Source organism: Ranitomeya variabilis, chromosome 3, assembly GCF_051348905.1.
Source record: "Ranitomeya variabilis isolate aRanVar5 chromosome 3, aRanVar5.hap1, whole genome shotgun sequence".
NCBI classification, from domain to species: domain Eukaryota; kingdom Metazoa; phylum Chordata; class Amphibia; order Anura; family Dendrobatidae; genus Ranitomeya; species Ranitomeya variabilis.
The window spans coordinates 341,193,323-341,214,354 of NC_135234.1; the positions used below are offsets into that span (position 1 = coordinate 341,193,323).

Genomic DNA, 21,032 nt, shown 5'->3' on the forward strand with positions numbered 1-21,032 from the left:
GAGTTGCCAAGGGACAGCCTAAAAACCTTCATGATTTAGAGATGATCTGCAAAGAGGACCAAAATTCCTCCTGACATGTGCACAAACCTCATCATCAACTACAAAAAACATTTGACTGCTGTGCTTGCCAACAATGGTCTTGCCACCAAGTATTAAGACTTGTTTGCCAGAGGAATCAAATACTTATTTCTCACTGCACAATTTAAATAAATGTATATAATTTATACAATGTGATCTTCTGGATTTTATTTTTGATATTCTAAATCTCTATGTTAAAATTAACCTACCCTTAAAATTATAGACTGTTCATGTCTTTGTCAGTGGGCAAACTTACAAAATTAGCAAGGGATCAAATGCTAATTTCCCCCACTGTATATATATATATATATATAATATATTTGCATTATATATTATGTGTATGTGATTTTGGTACTTTTCCATTGTCTGTATACGAACAGTAGTGCAACCGTAGAGGTTAGATCTCCTTGGCCAACACCTCCGCCCCAGCCTTCTACCACCAGCATAAATAGTAATCATTTGGGAAGGATAGATTAACAATCTTTGTCAATATTTATTACTTCGGAAGGGTTTGTTTTACAAAGGAAGACCTTCCAAGGTTGGGGTCAGGGGACAGACGCTCCAATTGGGTGAAAAGCCAACCTTTTATAAGCCTATATTTGGTAATTGAAGTGTCATACAGTTTACCACCCTACCTGTGCCCTCCGTTCTGCTAATGACCTGAGGTTAACATCCTCAATAATCAGGACCTCCCACTCCCGTCTCCAAGACTTTTCACATACAGCGCCAATTTTTTGGAATGCACTACCCAGGTTAATTCAATTAATCCCCAATACCCACAGTTTTAAGCGTGCCTACCACCTCAACACATTAATCTAACTATCCCTGTGTTGCCCATTCAAAATTTTTACCATAACCCAGTTCCTCGTGTCTGTACTGCTACATACTTCGGCTGATAACCGGTTCATGCAGCTTTACATGAACACCCGATTTCTTACACTGTGGCTCGTCCGAACAATGAAAGCAATTGTTACCATCCACCTTTAGTGTCTCCCCTCTTTCCTCATAGATTGTAAGCTTGCGAGCAGGGCCCTCATTCCTCTTGGTATCTGTTTTTATTACTTAACCCCTTAATCCCATTGGACGTACTATCCCATCGAGGTGACCTGGGACTTAATTCCCATGGACGGGATAGTACGTCATAGGTGATCGGCCAAGCTCACAGGGGGGAGCGCTGCCGATCACCGCCGGGAATCAGCTGATCACGGACCACTCCCGACACATTAACACCCGGAACACTGCGATCAAACATGATCGCAGCGTTCTGGCAGCATAGAGAAGCATTGCGCAGGGAGGGGGCTCCCTGCGTGCTTCCCTGAGAACCTCAGTACAACGCGAAGTGACCGCGTTGTACTGAGCGTCTCCTCCCTGCAGGCCCCGGATCCAAAATGGCCGTGGGGCTCCTTCTGGGTCATGCAGGGAGGTGGCTTGCAAGCGCCTGCTCAGAGCAGGCGCCAGCAAGCCTCCCTGCAGTGCCTGTCAGATCGCTGATCTGACGCAGTGCATTGCAAAGTGTCAGATCAGCGATCTGACACTATACTGTGATGTCCACCCCGGGGCAATGTTATAAAGTAAAAAAATATATATATATTTACATGTGTAAAGAAAAAAAAATCCTAAATAAAGAAAAATAAATATTGTTCCAATAAATACATTTCTTCATCTAAATAAAAAAAACAATAAAAGTACACATATTTAGTATCACCACGTCTGTAACGACCCGACCTATAAAACTGTCCCACTAGTTAACACTTCAGTGAACACCGTAAAAAAAAGAAAAAAAACGAGGCAAAAAACGCTTTATTATCATACCACCAAACAAAAAGTGGAATATCACGCAATCAAAAAGACAGATATAAATACGAGCTGCCATACAGCATCATCAGCGATAAAATAAAACAGATAGGGTATGTGTCCACGTTCAGGATTGCATCAGGATTTGGTCAGGATTTTTCATCAGTATTTGTAAGCCAAAACCAGGAGTGGGTGATAAATGCAGAAGTGGTGCATATGTTTCTGTTATACTTTTCCTCTAATTGTTCCACTCCTGGTTTTGGCTTACAACAAATACTGATGAAAAATCCTGACCAAATCCTGATGCAATCCTGAACGTGGACACATACCCTTATAGTCCTCAGAATAAAGCGATGCAAAAATAATTATTTTTTATATAAAATAATTTTTATCGTATAAAAGCGCTAAAACATAAAAAAATATAAATGAGGTATCGCTGTAATCGTAGTGACCCGAAGAATAAAACTGCTTGATCAATTTTTCCAAATGTGGAATGGTATAAACGCCCCCCAAAAGAAATTCATGAATAGCTGGTTTTTGGTCATTCTGCCTCATAAAAATCAGAATAAAAAGCGATAAAAAAATGTCACGTGCCCGAAAATGGCACCAATAAAAACGTCAACTCGTCCCGCAAAAAACAAGACCTCATATGACTATGTGGACCAAAATATGGAAAAATTATAGCTCTCAAAATGTGGAGACACAAAAACTATTTTTTGCAATAAAAAGCGTTTTTAAAAGTGTGTGACAGCTGCCAATCACAAAAATCCGCTAAAATAATGGCTATAAAAGTAAATGAAATCCCCCTTCACCACCCCCTTAGTTAGGGAAAAATAATAAAATTAAAAAAATGTATTGATTTCCATTTTCCCATTAGGGTTAGGGCTGGGGCTAAAGTTATGGTTAGGGCTACAGTTAGGGTTGGGGCTAAAGTTAGGGTTAGGGTTGGGGCTAAAGTTAGGGTTTGGGCTACAGTTAGGGTTGGGGCTAAAGTTAGGGTTGGGGCTAAAGTTAGGGTTAGGGCTACAGTTAGGGTTGGGGCTACAGTTAGGGTTGGGGCTAAAGTTAGGGTTGGGGCTAGGGTTAGGGTTGGGGCTAGGGTTAGGGTTGGGGCTAAAGTTAGGGTTAGGCTAAAGTTAGGGTTTGGGCTACAGTTAGGGTTGGGGCTAAAGTTACGGTTGGGGCTAAAGTTAGGGTTAGGGCTACAGTTAGGGTTGGGGCTACAGTTAGGGTTGGGGCTAAAGTTAGGGTTGGGGCTAGGGTTAGGGTTGGGGCTAAAGTTAGGGTTAGGGTTGGGGCTAAAGTTAGGGTTTGGATTAAATTTAGGGTTGGGATTAGGGTTAGGGGTGTGGTTAGGGTTATAGTTGGGATTAAGGTTAGGGGTGTGTTGGAGTTAGGGGTGTGGTTAGGGTTGGGCTTAGGGTTAGGGGTGTTTTGGGGTTAGGGGTGTGTTGGGGTTAGGGGCATTGTTGGGATTAGGGTTAGGGGCATGTTCGGGTTAGGGGTGTGGTTAGGGTTCGGATTAGGGTTAGGGATGTGTTTTGGTTAGGGTTTCAGTTAGAATTGGGGGTTTTCCACTGTTTAGGCACATCAGGGGCTCTCCAAAGTGACAGGGCATCCAATCTCAATTCCAGCCAATTCTGCATTGAAAAAGTAAAACAGTGCTCCTTCCCTTCCGAGCTCTCCCGTGTGCCCAAACGGTGGTGTCCCCGCACATATGGTGTATCAGCGTACTCAGGACAATTTGGAAAACAACTTTTGGGGTCCAATTTCTCCTGTTACCCTTGAGAAAATACAAAAATGGGGGCTAAAAAAGAATTTTTGTGGAAAAAAAAGAATTTTTATTTTCACGGCTCTGCGTTATAAACTGTAGTGAAACACTTGGGGGTTCAAAGTTCTCACAACACATCTAGATAAGTTCCTTAAGGGGTCTTCTTTCCAAAATGGTGTCACTTGTGGGGGGTTTCAATGTTTAGGCACATCAGGGGCTCTCCAAATGCGACATGGTGTCCTATCTCAATTCCAGTCAATTTTGCATTGAAAAGTCAAACGGTGCTCTTTCCGAGCTCTGCCATGCGCCCAAACAGTGGTTTACCCCCACATATGGCATATCAGCATACTCAGTAACAATTGGTATAACAACTTTCGGGGTCCAATTTCTTCTGTTGCCCTTAGGAAAATAAGAAATTGGGGGCAAAAAGATCATTTTTGTGAAAAAATATGATTTTTATTTTTACGGCTCTACATTATAAACTTCTGTGAAGCACTTTGGTGGGTCAAAGTGCTCACCACACATCTAGGTAAGTTCCTTAGGGGGTCTACTTTCCAAAATGGTGTCACTTATGGGGGATTTCAATGTTTAGGCACATTCGGTGGTCTCCAAACGCCACATGGCGTCCTATCTCAATTGCAGTCAATTTTGCATTGAAAAGTCAAACGGCGCTCCTTCCTTTCCGAGCTCTGCCATGCGCCCAAACAGTGGTTTACCCCCATATATGGGGTATCAGCGTACTCAGGACAAATTGTACAACAACTTTGGGGGTTCAATTTCTCCTGTTACCCTTGGTAAAATAAAACAAATTGGTGCAGAAGTAAATTTTTTGTGAAAAAAAAGTTAAATGTTCATTTTTTTTTAAACATTCCAAAAATTCCTGTGAAACACCTGAAGGGTTAATAAGCTCCTTGAATGTGGTTTTGAGCACCTTGAGGGGTGCAGTTTTTAGAATGATGTCACACTTGGGTATTTTCTATCACATAGACCCCTCAAAGTGACTTCAAATGTGATGTGGTCCCTAAAAAAAATGGTTTTGTAAAAATGAGAAATTGCTGATCAACTTTTAACCCTTATAACTCCCTAACCAAAAAAATGTTGGTTCCAAAATTGTGCTGATGTAAAGTAGACATGTGGGAAATGTTACTTATTAAGTATTTTGTGTGACATATCTCTATGATTTAAATGCATAAAAATTCAAAGTTGGAAAATTGCAACATTTTTGCCAAATTTCAGTTTTTTTCACAAATAAACGCAGGTAATATCAAAGAAATTTTACCACTGTCATGAAGTACAATATGTCACGAGAAAACAATGTCAGAATCATCAGGATCCGTTGAAGCGTTCCAGAGTTATAACCTCATAAAGGGACAGTGGTCAGAATTGTAAAAATTGGCCCGATCATTAACGTACAAACCACTCTTGTGCGTTAAAGGGTTAAAGACAATTTGGGCAGTGGGGTGGTCTATGGGGTTTGATATCATGTGACTGGCGTTTGCTTTTTGATTAATTTTATGTCTCCCCTTTTATTTACATTTACGCATATCCCATTTTTTAATTTGTTTGCCCTCTCATGTGCCCAGTGTTCCCTACGGTACTTTTTTACTTTCTATATCAAGTGCTTTTTTACTTTTTGTCTTTTAGAATTAATTGCGATAAAAATTATATTTTAACTTTATCGGTGGATCTCTTTCTTCTTTTCCCATTTCTACATCTTAATGGGTCTGATGTTTTTACATATCTTCATCTACCTACATGTACTTTGTCATATAGTGTCCCCCCCATTATTTGGCACTCTGCTCTATTATGTTTATTGATATCTCATGTATATATGTATTTTAATATTTTCAATAAACTTTGTAGTTTATGAGACCTAGTTAGCAGTGAATTATATGTTGGTATTCGTGCACCCAAACAGTAGTTTTCCACCACATATGGGGTATTGCTGCACTCAGGAGAAATTGCACAACACATTTTGGGGTCCATTTTCTCCTGCTATCATTGTGACAATGAAAAAAAATTGTGGCTAATGTAACATTTTTCCGGGAAAAATCTAATTTTTAAATTTTCACAGATCAACATTGTAAAATTCTGTGATGCGCACGACACATCTAGATATAATCCTTGAGGGGTCTCGTTTCCAAAATAAGGTCATTTGTGGGGGATTTCCACTGTCTAGACAAATCAGGGTCTCTCCAAACTTGACATGGCCGCTCTCAATTCCTGCCAATATTGCATTAAAAAAGTCAAATGGTGCTCCTTCCCTTCCAAGCCCTGCCGTGCTCCCAAACAGTAGTCTTCCCCCACATATGGGGGTATTGACGTACTCAGGAGAAATTGCACAACAAATTTTGGAGTCCATTTTCTCCTGTTGTCCTTGTGACAAAAGAGGCTAAATAACATTTTTGTGAAAAAAGTAAAATATTCATTTTTTCCTTCCTCATTGCTTTAATTCCTGTGAAGCACCTGAAGGGTTGATATACTTATTGAATGTGGTTTTGAGCAGTATGATGGGTGCAGTTTTTTAGAATGGTGTCCCTTTTTGGTATTTTCTGTCACATAGACCCCTCAAAATCACTTCAAATATGGTCGCTAAAAAAATGGTTTTGTAAACTTTGTTGGAAAAATTAGAAATTGCTGATCAATTTTAACCCTTCTAACAAAAAATGACGTTTCTAAAATTCTACAGATGTAAAGTAGACATGTAATAAATGCTATTTATTAACTATTTGTGTGACATAACTGTGTTTTAACGGCACACAAATTAAAAGTTTGAAAATTTTCAAATTTTCGACAAATTTCCAATATTTTCACAAATAAACATATTGAACAAATTTTACCACTGTCATGAAATAAAATGATAATGGTCAGAATTGAAACAATTGGCCTGGTCAGGAAGGTGAAAAGGGGCTGGGGTGAATAGGTTTACACAAATTTGATCATTGACTTTGAATGAACTGGGACCCATAAAGGAGGTGCAATATCTGCATTACCAGTGTATTAACCCATAGCTTTCAAAAGGAAATCAATTTTTGGGGTATGGAAAGCTCCAAATTAAGCATAGTTGCCTCTTTGATCTTACATATGTATGCAAACTGGTCCCATTCCTACCAGTGATGCTACTTTTTGATGTCTCAGTAACCTGTTGGGCAGCACGGTGGCTCAGTGGATAGCACTGCAGCGCTGGAGTCCTGTGTTCGAATCCCACCAAGGACAACATCTGCAAAGAGTTTGTATGTTCTCCCCGTGTTTGCATGGGTTTCCTCTGGGCACTCCGGTTTCCTCCCACATTCCAAAGACATACTGATAGGGAATTTAGATTGTGAGCCCCATCGGGAACAGCGATGATAATGTGTGCAACCTGTAAAAGCTCAGAGGAAGATTATTATTTAGATTATTACCCGTTAGATGACAGTTGTGTCTCTTAAGGTGATTCCTAGGTTTCATGGTAAGTAATCCTTTTCTGGAAAACAATGATGTCTGGATTTATGAATATGCCTTCTTCTGAACAAAGCTAGGAAGTGGAATAATCTCTCCTTCGGAAACCTTTCATTTTTTTAATTCCCATAGTCATATACAAAAAATAAGCCACATTATCACTCACATGGCATGTGACAAGTGACACGTCTCAAAGCTATTAATGAACTATGAAGTGGTATTTTGACGAGACAAAGAGGCATTCATGACTCATTGCCATCCAAAACATATAACAAACTGTATATATTCCAAGACTCATAATTTTATGATTTACTCAAGAGGTAAATATAAAATCAGAACATTGATGTAACCATATTTATAATTGCAATGATGACAACATAATAGTGGCAGTAGCTTCTGTATAAGTGATAAATAGTCAGTACTATCAACAGATAAACAAATGTTAACATTTCTTTCTTGTGAAAACATTTGCATCCAATATGAATTCTGATAAATTCCATGAAATACATGTTATACTCCCAGTTAGGAAGAAGTATTGGTTGATGTCAGGGATTTTTTGAGCTAAAAATATTATGGATATTAACTTTATTTTGATTGACTTTTTGACTAAGATCAAGGCCCCAATTCATCAAAGCTTTAATACAAGGAAATTGGTCTAAATCACGTTGAAGAGTTGTAAAATATTTGTGCAACACGAGATTGCGAAAAAATATTGCAACTTTTGGTATTTTCACTCCAGTTTCAGCCAGATCCACGTCACTTTTAAGATACTCCTGATTCATTAAGGCTATGTGCACACGTTGCGGATTTTCTGCGGATCCGCAGCGTTTTTTGCATTGCAGAAACGCTGCAGATCCGCAATTGATTTACAGTACAATGTAAATCAATGAGGAAAAAAAAAAGCTGTGCACACGTTGCGGAAAATCCACTGCGGAAACGCTGCGGTTTAAAAGAAGTAGCATGTCACTTCTTTTTTGCGAATCTGCAGCGTTTTTGTACCCATTCCATTATAGAAATCCGCAGGGGTAAAAAACGCAGCAAATCCGCAAAAAAACCACAGCAAAAACGCACAAAAAAGGCGACAAATCCGCAGCTGTGTTTTCTGCCAGGAGAAGCAGAATTCACACCAGAAATTCCTAAGGCTAATCCGCAACGTGTGCACATAGCCTAAGAGGTGTAAGAGAGTCCAACATGCCCCCTCATGAAGACCAGTGTGTAGCAAGCTGATCTTGATGAATCGGGGGCCTAAGTTTTAGTACTGAATCTGAAATACGTATTGTCACGGATCCCTTCTCCGTGGTGTAACTAATTCGTCACGTGCTCGCTCGCAGCATGTGACTTGGGGTTGTGCCTGCAAGGGCTAATCTATCTCCCCTTTCTCAGTCCAGCATTCAACCTCTGTCCTATGCTGTAATGGGAGCATAAATCACACACCGACCCAGGCCACACACCCGCTCATACACGCTGCCACCACTCACAGAATACACGGGTGATGAGTCTCGGAAATATTAGTACTAATAATGTCTACCACTCATAAGGCTCACACACCTTAGGCTATGGATTCTTTTAGAACATTCAAGGTTCAACTTGTTAAAGTTTTATACTTTAATACAAAAATGTTCAGTGCTTAAAGTAAGAAAAGGTATAAAAATATGATAATAAAATGACTTACAACTATGCAAAACAGTATAAAATAACAGTAGAAAACTTACAGAAATCATCCAACTTGGTAGTCTGCTTTCTGCTCCCTGAGGGTAGGATGAATGTAGATTGGATCACACCAGCTCGGCCGCCCCCATTATGTGAACACGTTTCTCTGTATACAGGTCTAATTTATAGCTTTGGTCTAGAGGTCAGGTTTCTAGACCAGCCCCTTAGGTTAATATCATAATTGCTTTTTTTTTATTGGACCAGGGCCGCGCCCCCCAATGAATATATTATTTTCTCTTGAGATCCTTTGTTTAACAGCTCTCACAGAGATACTATCAGGCTGTAATTAACATCTCTCTTCCAAGAGCTAGGATGTCTCATATGTGACCTTCTTGGCTTCCAGCAGGACCCCGTGGTGAGATTGGAGACAGAATTCTACTTGTCCCAGGAACATACATATTAACACCTGGGTGCGAACCTGCAGCCTTCAGGACAGATGTTCCTAGTCACACAATACCTATACATAAGGTCACTGCACATATATTATATATATATACATACAGTATATATATATATATATATATATATACACATATTTCACCACAAGTATATAAATGTGTTTATTAGGCGTTTTCTAAATAATACAAAACTCATACATTATTCAACAACCACAAATGATAAAGTGTTACGACTTGTGACATAAGAATAGATAATGGTTAGTTGCCAGATGTGCAACCACAGTGGCCTAGCATATAATAGAGACAGATGAAATATGCCCTTTTAAGAAATAGAATGGTGTGACAGCAGGATTGTAGACCAAGACTAGAAAGTGGATTTAAAATAAGGTTTAAAATAACCTTGTTGGTGGAGAATTCACCCTAAGAAACATTTGTTAAAACTATGTAGAAAGATTAGGGAGGAAGGAGGAAATGGGGTTTATATAAGTCATTGCGTGTTCTTTTACACAGTGCCAAACTTCAAATAGGGAAGTTACCTAGTATTTTCTTCTGTTTGAGATAGCAACTTGTATATTGAAAATGTGCTTAGACTTTTTCCTGGGTATAGAGGACAAAACTGCTATAAAGCTTTCCTAAATTTTGAAAAACAACTCTAGAATTTGTGATCAATCAATGCCTCCATCAAATCCATGTGGAACAAATAAAAGTATGGAAATAAATTGTGTGTGTGTGGTGGTAGTTTTTGGTGTTTTTTTTTTTGGGGTGCACGAGGGGAAATCCAGGTCTGGAGTATGCCCTTTTCCACTGCTGCAGACATCTAGGATAAGTATTAATCCCTTACCGACATATGACGTACTGGCAGGGTCGGACTGGAGTGTCTGGGGCCCACCAGGGGAATAGACTCTAGGGGCCCACCCTACAGCTATATGCAAATATCTGTCAGTCATTATCCCCATTATAGTGGAGCTTTGGCTGTAAAACATAGGGGGCTCCTGCACATCTACTGTGCACCACTATAACTGGTATGTATAATTACGGTAGTTTACATTAATGGAGTTCTTTGGTTAAAACAAGTTATCACCGATCCACGGGCTCCACAGGATAAGTGATCACTTTGGTCCGACAATTAGAAACTGCACCAATCGGAAGAATGAGGAAGTTTTATCCCTGACAGGACACTTATCCTCATTTTAAAATGGAGCTACAGGTGAGATGTCTGACAGCAGCTCCATTCATTCTCTTTGAGGCTTCCAACAAAAAACAAGTGCAGCCACTAATGGGATGAATGGATCAGTGATTGAGTTGTATATGCCACTCCAGTCTAATGGGGATAAAAAGTTCCACATTCTGCCGATTGGGTCCAAGTAGTCAGACACCACCAATCAGTATGTTATCACTTATCCTGTGGAGAGGTGATTACTTTTTATAACAGGAAACCCACTGTAAGTGCATCTCCGCCGCTGTGTACAAACGACTTAATCTCTAATGCAAATAAAGAATCTTCTCCAAATTAATATCAGAGAGAACAAATGACCCCCTTACACAACACAATCCACTATACCAAGACCAATACTACTACATACAGGGAAGAAATACCACCACAACATGACTAGACCACATAGTGACCGAATAATACCACATACAAGGGACAACAAATGCTGCCAAACCATGACCGGACCACATAGTGACCAAATAGTATCACATACAAGGAACAAATACGCCACACCATGATCAGACCATATAGTGACCGAATAATATGACATATTAACAACATATAGGGACAAAATAATACCACATACAAGGAGAAATACTGCCACACCATGACCATACCACAAATTACCACCACATAGTGAATACTACAATACTGATCATGAATACAAACCACAATACTAACACTGTTATTACCACCAGTGACATTATACACAGCAGCTCTGTATATAGTGTCAGTGTACAGGTAATACAGTGATCACCAGTGATATTATACACAGGAGCTCTGTATATAGTGTACAGGTAATACAGTGATCACTGGTGACATTATACACAGGAGCTTTGTATATAGTGTATAGTGAACAGGTAATACAGTGATCAGCGGTGACATTATACACAGGAGCTCTGTACACAGTATATAGTGTGCGTGTACATGTAATACACTGACTCACCAGTGATAACTGTAGTTGAAGTCTTTCATCTTCGCTTTTCTTCTTCAACCAGCACAGACTGCCATCACTTCTTCCAGCCAGGACTTGTCTCTGCAAAAAATAACAGTCATCAATAGCTGATCGCTTCCAGAGCACATTCCCCACTTTTTTTCTGACTTCTACACTACGTCAGATGAAGAAAAAAAGCGACGTAGTGCTGCCCTGCACAGTAACAGGACACCCATTTTTCTCCCTCCCTGGAAAACGGTTTCCTAAAAAGTAAATTATATTACAGTTGTAATAATGTCCCTAATTGGACCCTAAAGAAATTATGTTCCCCACTTGTCACCATAAACTAATATAGCATGTTTCTCATTCTGGCCCTCGAACAGTAATTTAGTCCCCCCATCCTGGCCCCCTTTATTTAATAATCTCGCCCAGCCTGCCCCCTTTATTTTATAATATGCCCCAGCCTGGTCCCCTATGTCCCTTGTCCAGCCTGGCCCCCAGATATCCATTCTGACCTCCTACTATACATATTGGCCCTCATTTGTCCCTTTTGCTGCCCCCATATATCTTTCCTGGACCCCCATATATCCTTCCTAGTCCCTTGTACTGGCTCCCCCATATATGCAACCTGCCCCCCCCAATATATATCCATCCTAGCCCCTCCCCATATAAATCCTTCTTGCTCCCCCCTATATATCCATCCTGCCCCCCATATGCAGCGCCCCAGAGTCCTGGTCGTTGCAGTACTGTGGCTCCGCCACTATGGGGAGCTATGGTGAGTCTGATGGCACTGAAGGAGTTCATCTGATCAGGTATCACAGACACCAATACATTTCACAGTCGGGCCTCCGGGGGGAGCTAAGGGTTCTATTCACTAGGCCACTCCCCACCATAGTGGGTAAACTGGGGGTCAGGCAGGAAGTTAGATGAGAAAGCTGACTGGGTTGGAACCAGGCAACACCTTGTGGCAGAGGGTGTTGTGGGGGAAGATACAGTAGGGTCTCTGTCAGGGGTGGGATCCTGACAGAGGCTTGGCAACTGGAACGAACGTAACGGGACCGTGCCTGCTCAGGATAGCGGCGGTGCCCAAGGAAGGATTAGAAGCGAGATAGATTGTGCTGAGTGAGAAACGAGATCAAGCAAAAGGAGAAATACCAGTAGGAGTCGTGCCGTAAGACCGAGGCAACATCCTACTGAGGCGCACTACCGGTGGCCGGAACGCCGAGGGAGTATCATAACATTCAGCTTCAAGCAATACTCCAAACAGCGGCAGGACAGTCAGTCTAAGGCGGGCTGTCTAACTTAAATCACCTATGCAGTCTTGGGGGGCAACTTGTGGAGAGGGGTGACTCTAGGGTCCCGGAAGAGCTCCGAGCCTACCCGTCAAACGGGTGCCGTCCCAACCAGAACACCAGGGAGGGACGGAGGATTAGCAGAACATCATCTAATCGAGTTGTGAGGGAACTTAAGAAACAGACACAACAGTTGTGGGGACTTTCTGTAAGCACAGCAGGGAAGGACCGCAACACATAGCGCTAGAAGGAAGGCACAGATTTCCACCTGCTAAGAGAACTCTGGAGGTGCCATTGGGCCGGCCGGACTTGCGCAGCCTGGTTATCCGGATTCCGGACTGAGGACCCAGAGATCTTCAGTAAAGAGGTAAAGAGACTGCAACCTGGTGTCCTCGTTATTTATTGCACCGCACCACTACAGCTCCACCATCATCCGTCATACTTATCTATCCACTTCATTTACTGTGCGCCCCTCGGCAGGGTCACGGACCGGGGCCTAGCCACCGTGACAACCCCAGAGCAGAGACTCAGAGGCCCGGTACCGGGTACCCCTCGGCCCTGCGGCAGTGGGGGGCGCTGCACATATATCTATCCTGGTCCCTATATATATATATATATATATATATATATATATATATATATATATATATATATATATATATATACTAGCACAAGTGGACTTACGAAACCAGTAGTCCAAAGAAGCAAACCATAATATAAACAAAACAAGTTTTTATTAGAAATCATAAAATCTACACAACAAAAAATAAGAAACAGGAATGTCCAATAGGGGGGGCTCTAAAATGGCATCAATGGCTATACATATCCAAGATAGTACATATACAGCTCCAATGTATCAGATAAATAACTCCAAATTTCCAGTGGATGTTAATCCATTATAAAACAGGCAGTACACTGAAAAATACATACCAAATAACTTCTGCAAAATAACCTGGAACTGATAAAACACTAGTACCAACCGCTGCACACAAATGCAGCCCCAGTGATACATTGGAGCTGTATATTTACTATCTGCGATATGTATAACCATTGATGCCGTTTTAGAGCCCCCTCTATTGGACATTCCTGTTTCTTTATTTTTTGTTGTGTGAAATTCATGATTTCTAATAAAAACTTGTTTTTTTATATTATGGTTCGCTTCTTTGGACCACTGGTTTAGTAAGTCCACATGTGTTAGTGCATTGTGTAAAGTGCCCTATTTGTTGGTACATGTAGGGACTTTTGTTGGTATTACTATATATATATATATATATATATATATATATATATATATATATATATATATATATATATATCCATCCTGGCACCCCCATATATCCATCCTAGCACCCCAATTATATGCTCCCAGGTCCCTTGTCCTGCCCCACCAAACCATAAATCCATCCTGGTCCCCCATATATATATATGTATCCTGGTTCTACCATATGTATCCATCCTGGCCACATGTCCTGCCCCCCATATATCCATCCTGGCCCCCTATGTGTCTCCGTCCTGGTCCCACCTCCCCATGTGTTTCCATCCTAGTCCCCCTCTATGTGTCTCCATCCTGGTCCTCCCTCCCCAAGTGTCTGGATCCTGGTCCCCCCATGTGTCTCCATCCTGGTCCCCCATGTGTCTCCAACCTGGTCCCCCCTGCCCATGTGTCTCTATCCTAGTCCACCTCCCCATGTGTCTCCATCCTGGTCCCCCCTCTCCATGTGTCTCCATCCTGGTCCCCCCTATGTGTCTCCATCCTGGTGCCCCCTTATGTGTCTCCATCCTAGTCCCCCCATTATGTGTCTCCATCCTGGTCCCCCCTCCCCATGTGTCTCCATCCTGGTTTCCCCTTCATGTGTCTCCATCCTGGTCCCCCCTCATGTGTCTCCATCCTCCTCCCCCTCATGTGTCTCCATCCTGGTCCCCCCCTCATGTGTCTCCATCCTGGTCCCCCCATTTGTCTCCATCCTGGTCCCCCCTCCTTATGTGTCTCCATCCTGGCCCCCCTCCCATGTGTCTCCATCCTCGTCTACCCCCTCATGTGTCTCGATCCTGGTCCCCCCTCCCCATGTGCCTCTGTAGCGCCCCCACTGCCGCAGGGCCGAGGGGTACCCGGTACCGGGCCTCAGTCTCTGCTCTGGGGTTGTCACGGTGGCTAGGCCCGGTCCGTGACCCTGCTGAGGGGCGTACAATAATAGATGTGATGGATAGTGGTGGTGGTGCGGTGCAGTAAATAACGAGGACACCAGGTTGCAGTCTCTTTACCTCTTTACTGAAGATCTCTGGGTCCTCAATCCGGAATACGGTTAACCAGGCTGCGCAAGTCCAGCCGGTCCAATGGCACTTCCAGAGTTCTCTTTGCAGGGGAAATCTGTGCCTTCCTGCTAGCGCTATGTGTTGTGGTCCTTCCCTGCTGTGCTTACGGAGAGTCCCCACAACTGTTGTGTCTGTTTCTTAAGTTCCCTCACAACTCGATTAGATGATGTCCTGCTAATCTTCCGTCCCTCCCTGATGTTACGGTTAGGACGGCACCCGTATGACGGGTAGGCTCGGAGCTCTTCCGGGACCCTAGAGTCGCCCCTCTCCACAAGTTGCCCCCTATGTCTTCGTAGGTGATTTAGGTGAGACAGCCCGCCTGTGACTGACTGTCCTGCCGTTGGTTTGAAGTATTGCTTGAAGCTAGATGTATGAATACTTCCTCGGCGTTCCGGCCGCCGGTTGTGCGCCACAGTAGGATGTTGCCTCGGTCTCACAGCACGACTCCTACTGGTATTATCCTTGTTGCTTTGATCTCGTTTCTCACTCAGCACAATCTATCTCGCTTCTAATCCTTCCTTGGGCACCGCCGCTATGCTGAGCAGGCACGGTCCCGTGACGTTCTCTCAAGTTGCCAGACCTCTGTCAGGATCCCATCCCCGACAGGGGCCCTACCGAATCTTCCCCCACAACACCCTCTGCCACAAGGTGTTGCCTGGTTCCAACCCAGTCAGCTTTTTCTGTCCTAACTTCCTGCCTGACCCCCAGTTTTACCAGTATGTGAGGAGTGGCCTAATGAATAGAACCCTTAGCTCCCCCTGGAGGCCCGGCTGTGAAATGTATTGGTGTCTGTGATACCTGGTCAGGTGAACTCCTTCAGTGCCATCAGACGTACCATAGCTCCCCTTAGTGGCGGAGCCACAGTACTGCAACGACCAGGACTCTAGGGCACTGCACCTCCATCCTGGTCCCTTGGAGATAGAGAGAAATAGAGAGAGAACAAGAAAAAAAAAAAGATTCCTCTTACCTTCGTGCACTCCCAGCACCGAGCGGCGTCCTCATCCTCCTGCTCCTTTGCAGGTCCGGCGTGCACATAGAAAAATGGCCGCTGACATAGCAGAGGCCGGTGGTGAATGTGTGCGCACATCCCATGTGGCGCATGACACTGACATCATACACCGGTGACGATGGGCGCACACTCTGCTATATTGATCGGGACGCACGCCACAGTGGTTCAGGTAATGAACACTGCGTGCGCACGTCCCTGCACACACTCTACATGCGCTTTTAAAGGGCCAGCACCCCTAAAAACCGCAGACACTTTTTTTTCTTTCCTTCTTCTCTTCCTTTCCTGCCCCCAGAGACAAGGGCCCACCTGGGATTTCCCCGATACTCCACCAGGCCAGTCCGACCCTGCGTACTGGTACGTCATTTGCCGGCTCCCTGACTTTGATGCAGGTTCTTAAAAAGGAATAAGAGACGATCAAAAATTGTTTCTACCCCAAAATGGTATTAGTAAAAACATATAACCACAATTACTTGGATGAAGGCTATAACATGCTTATGGTTATGCCTTATCGATTTATGGATTTATGCAAATTATCCCAAAACCAATATTAGGCATTGCCAGGATCAAGCTAGAAAATTGTTTATGATTGGTAAAATAAAATGTGCTTTGAGCTGTATGCAGAACTTAACCTAATAACTAATTGCATTCTTTATTAATGTCATTTTCCTTGTAGGAGACATGTTGGCCCTTGTGGACTTCCAGGGGCAGCTTGAAGACGAGTTAACCATTAGAGTTGGTGAAGTAGTAAGAAATGTTAAAAAAACAGGAGAAGAAGGATGGCTAGAAGGAGAAATCAATGGAAAGAGAGGGTTCTTTCCACAGAGTTTTGTCAAGGTATAGAAATCAATTTATCACTGGCTCTATGTCTCTGTCATCTGGGCAATAGCACAAGGAATGTCCATGAAATACATTGATTTAGAGCAGTGTTCCCCAACTCCAGTCCTCCAGAGCCACCAACAGGTCATGTTTTCAGGATTTCCTTAGTATTGCACAGGTGATAATTGCATCACCTTCACAGGCAATAATTCCATCACCTGTGCAATACTAAGGAAATCCTGAAAACATGACCTGTTGGTGGCTCTGGAGGACCGGAGTTGGGGAACACTGATTTAGAGGGAACCTTTCATATCACCTATCACTAATCGCTATTATAGTGGTTTGTATGCTGATTCCTTTATTCTGCTATTGTAATTTATGTGCCTTACTAATGTAGCTGTCTTTCTATAATGTAGCTTATTCTGCAACTCTTCATATGCTAATGAGGAAAAAGTAGCTTGAGGGGCAACTCTTTTCCTGGACTAGTCCTGTCTCAGATTATCTATTCCTGTCTTGTTAAGCATGATTGACAGCCTTCATGTACTCTCTGTTATGGTAGGACCACTGTCGTGTCTCACGCTTGTGCGAGAATTCCAGATGTCCTATCATGACAGGGATTGTATGGATGCTGTCAGTCATGGCCAAGGAGGTGGGATTAGAGAATCTGAGACAGGACTAATCAGGGAAAAGAGTAATCGAACAAGTACGTGGCACACCCAGCGAATTAGAGATAGCCTGAAATGGGTGCTAGTTCTTCTGGAGTCAACCACTGAGCTCCTGTAGACTAATAATAGACAAAGAGAAAGAACTGCACACCTAAAGGCCTATTCGTCTGATGAAGGGTCTTCATCTTAAACGTTACGCAATACTCTACTTACCATGGTGTAACCAATGGATATGAAATACTGCCAATAAATCCTAATTGAAGCATCTCCAAGTACCTTTAGGTGTGCAGTTCCTTCACTCTGTCTACTATTTGTCTGGGAAAAGCGCCGTAATACTTTATGAATAGAATAATTTAAGGACGTGGTCACATACATTAGAATGTAGTATAAGTAACTTTCCATTCCATGAGATAAGCCTTACTACACAATATCATAATGCATACGTGAAACTTTATTTTCTTCAGGTTTAAAAAAATAATCAAAATTTATATAGAGATTTTTTAATCATATTTTATTTTTTTTAATACATACTTTAAATCAGGGTTTCGTAAATGTCTGTACCAAATATCTGTTGAAAAGATAGCTCTTTGAAAACAGGAAGAACATATTGTTTCAATACTTATTGTGTCTGCATGAGTCCTAGTGGAATACCGCTAAAACAACTTAAGACTTATTGTTATACTGCTTTCACATAATACATGAAATGCTTGCAAACATTCCAATATTTCTTGTATTTCTGCCACAGGAAATTCCTTCACTTTTTCTTAATGATAGCGGTCAGAGGTTTCCAAGATCCATCAGGAAAGCTAATGGTAATAAGTTGTTATATGTTACTATTTATCAACTATGATATAATCTCTTGAAATCTCTTAAAGGGAACCTGCCATATTAAAAACACTATTAACCTGCAGATGTGGGGTTAATCTGCATGTTAATAGCTTTCTGAAGCTTCCCGACACCCACAATGAGAGACCTGCTTCTTGGAGGAAATGAACATTGTCCCTCCCGGTAGCCTCAGGCTTTCAGTCATAAGGGTGGGCCAGTGCAGCTTCAGTCACCGCTCAGTGCATAGTGAATGGTGGTTGTAACCATGTCCCGGCACTGACTGACAGCCGGCTCTGTATGAGAGGCTCTACATTAGAGACAGCTGTTAGTCAGTGCTAGGGCATGGTTACATATGACACTCACTGTGCAGTGAATGGTGACTGTTCCTCCATGACTGAAAACCTGAGGCTGCCAGAAAGAATAAAGTAAAATTCCTCCAGGCAGTGGGGCTCTCAGTGCCGAAGCTGAGAAGCTTCAGAAAATTTCTGCAAGTTAATAGTATTTTCTTTACATGACATGTTCTCTTTAAAGTCTAATGTTTGAAGTCAATACTTATCTACCCTCTATTTCCCTGCAGCACTTTATGTTGTTGGGGTAGATAGGCAGTCATTTGCGAATTTTTAAAGCTGCTAGTGGGATCATATGGAAGAAAGGATGTCACAATGCTATTCAACCCTGGCAAGAAGTCTAAATTGATTGTCCAAACAGACAATTGCTTTAATTATGCTCTTTCTAATCCATAAATTGGTCAGCCTCCTTATGACACTATGGTCAAATTACTGGTTTTCCAACACAATTCAGAAACAAGGTTACTAACTATATAATTGTTTTGATCTGTCAGAATGATTATGATCTAATGTATATTGCTAGCTTCACTAATCATAACTGTGTGGAAAAGAACATTCTAGAACAGATTAATTTGCTGTCTATGGAAGAAGACATTTTTTATAATGTAGATGAAAACCGCCAGATGTCTTCTTACAGGTTTTGTTAATTCTTATTAAATAGAGGAATGAGCATCTGGCCATTCATTTAAGCTCCATGAGCTATAGGTGACTGGTATTATTACATAAGCCAAGGTTACCAGTAAGGTAGGCATCCTAAGAGAGGTACCTAACAGAGCTTATGGGGATGGGTTGACTTCATGCAACAGCGGTGGTGAAAATGAAAATATCTCAACAGTTTGCACCAAAAATATATCACATGTAATTTCTATCTATAAAAGTGGCTAGCCTTAAAAATATATCAAGATAAAATAAAAAACTAATTTGTAGTGAAATTACTGTTGTGGTCTAATTTGAAAATGGTACACACAGCCTTTGTCTTATATTCATGTGTACACTATTAGGCCACATGCACATGTTCAGTATTTGGTGAGATTTTTACCTTAGTATTTGTTGGCTAAAACCAGGAGTGGGTGATAAATACAGAGGTGGTGATGAGTTTCTATTATACTTTTTCTCTGATTGTTCCTTTCCTGGTTTTGGCCTACAAATACTGAGGTAAAATACTGACCAAATACTTAACATGTGAACATGGCCTTATTACAAACCTATTTTTGCCATATTTTTAACACATATGCAAACTAGGCGATTTCCTTTTTCATAAGAACTGGAAAATAAGGGTATTCTCATCAGGAAAGTGGCTGCAATGCATGCATACTCAGTGTTTAAAGAGGCTAACTGGGAGACTTTAGAAAAAAAGGCCTGTCTGTTGTACCCGGAACCTGTCATTGACTGCTCCTGTCAGAGATTCAGCTACTTCCCGTCAACAGAGCAGCACTTTATCTTCCTGTTGACAGGGCAGGATTACTGGTGTCATGCTGATTGACAGCCAGCTTCCGCTGCCTAATTGGGGAAATCCGCTGTCAATCAGCATGATGTCAGTAGTCCCGCCCTGTCAACAGGAAGAGAAACTGCTGCTCTGTTGACAGGGTGCAGAGGAATTCCTGGCAGGAGCAGTCAATTACTGGCACTGGGTACAACAAACAGGTAGTTTTCTCGACTACATACCTTGCTTTTTAAAGTCCTGAATATCTCCTTTAAATAAGTCCACGGGGCAAATTCTTTAGGTGAGCAGCCTTTGATGTTTCTGTATATCCTATCGACTTTACAATTATAAATAAATCTACATGGTAAGTCATTGTAAGTAACATTTAACCACCCTCATATTTTTTATCTAGTTTGTCCTCAGAAAAAGAAACAACGCTGGTGTCGGGCTGAGTACTCATACAGCCCCGGTAAACAAGATGAATTGGTCCTCGTCGCTGGAGAAGTTTTGGAGATTCTAGAGGAGGTGATATTAAGAAAATGTTATTTATGTAATTCTATGCTACTGAAAATACATTTTAGATATAAAGTACTCAGATTAAGATGCATGCACTAAATGCAGAGGAAATGTGTAAGAAATCACTAGAGCAATCTAAGAGTGTACTGTATGGAACATATGAAAGATTTCTATTGTCTGTAAGAAACTTCCTGACTATGCCACAAATGATGTATCAGTGGAATCCATGCCAATCACCGGCAGATCACAGAGATAATTATAGACACATAATTAAATAAAAACAACATCCAAATCGTACTGTACAAAACACAGGAAATTATAGACTTAGACATAGTTGAAATGTCAAAAACAAACTCTTATTTTCCGTTGAACATCTGACAAATGTCCACCTGAAGGCATAAGAGGTAACCTTTGCTATTTCCCACCAATTTCCATGTAAGTGGCTACCGTCCCTTTTATCATCTCTCAGGAGAAGTGGTAACATTAGATT

General features: G+C 41.8%; 1 protein-coding gene across 2 annotated transcripts in view; it reads left to right on the forward strand.

Annotated features, from left to right (window-relative positions):
- Positions 1 to 21,032, forward strand: part of SH3D21 (SH3 domain containing 21) — a 188,467-nt gene that overhangs the window by 24,108 nt on the left and 143,327 nt on the right. For both annotated transcript variants that reach the window (XM_077295856.1, XM_077295855.1), the window contains exons 2-4: positions 16,624 to 16,784; positions 18,177 to 18,243; positions 20,439 to 20,551. In XM_077295856.1, the coding sequence (XP_077151971.1) occupies positions 16,624 to 16,784; positions 18,177 to 18,243; positions 20,439 to 20,551 (341 nt within the window). The remainder of the gene's footprint in view (positions 1 to 16,623; positions 16,785 to 18,176; positions 18,244 to 20,438; positions 20,552 to 21,032) is intronic.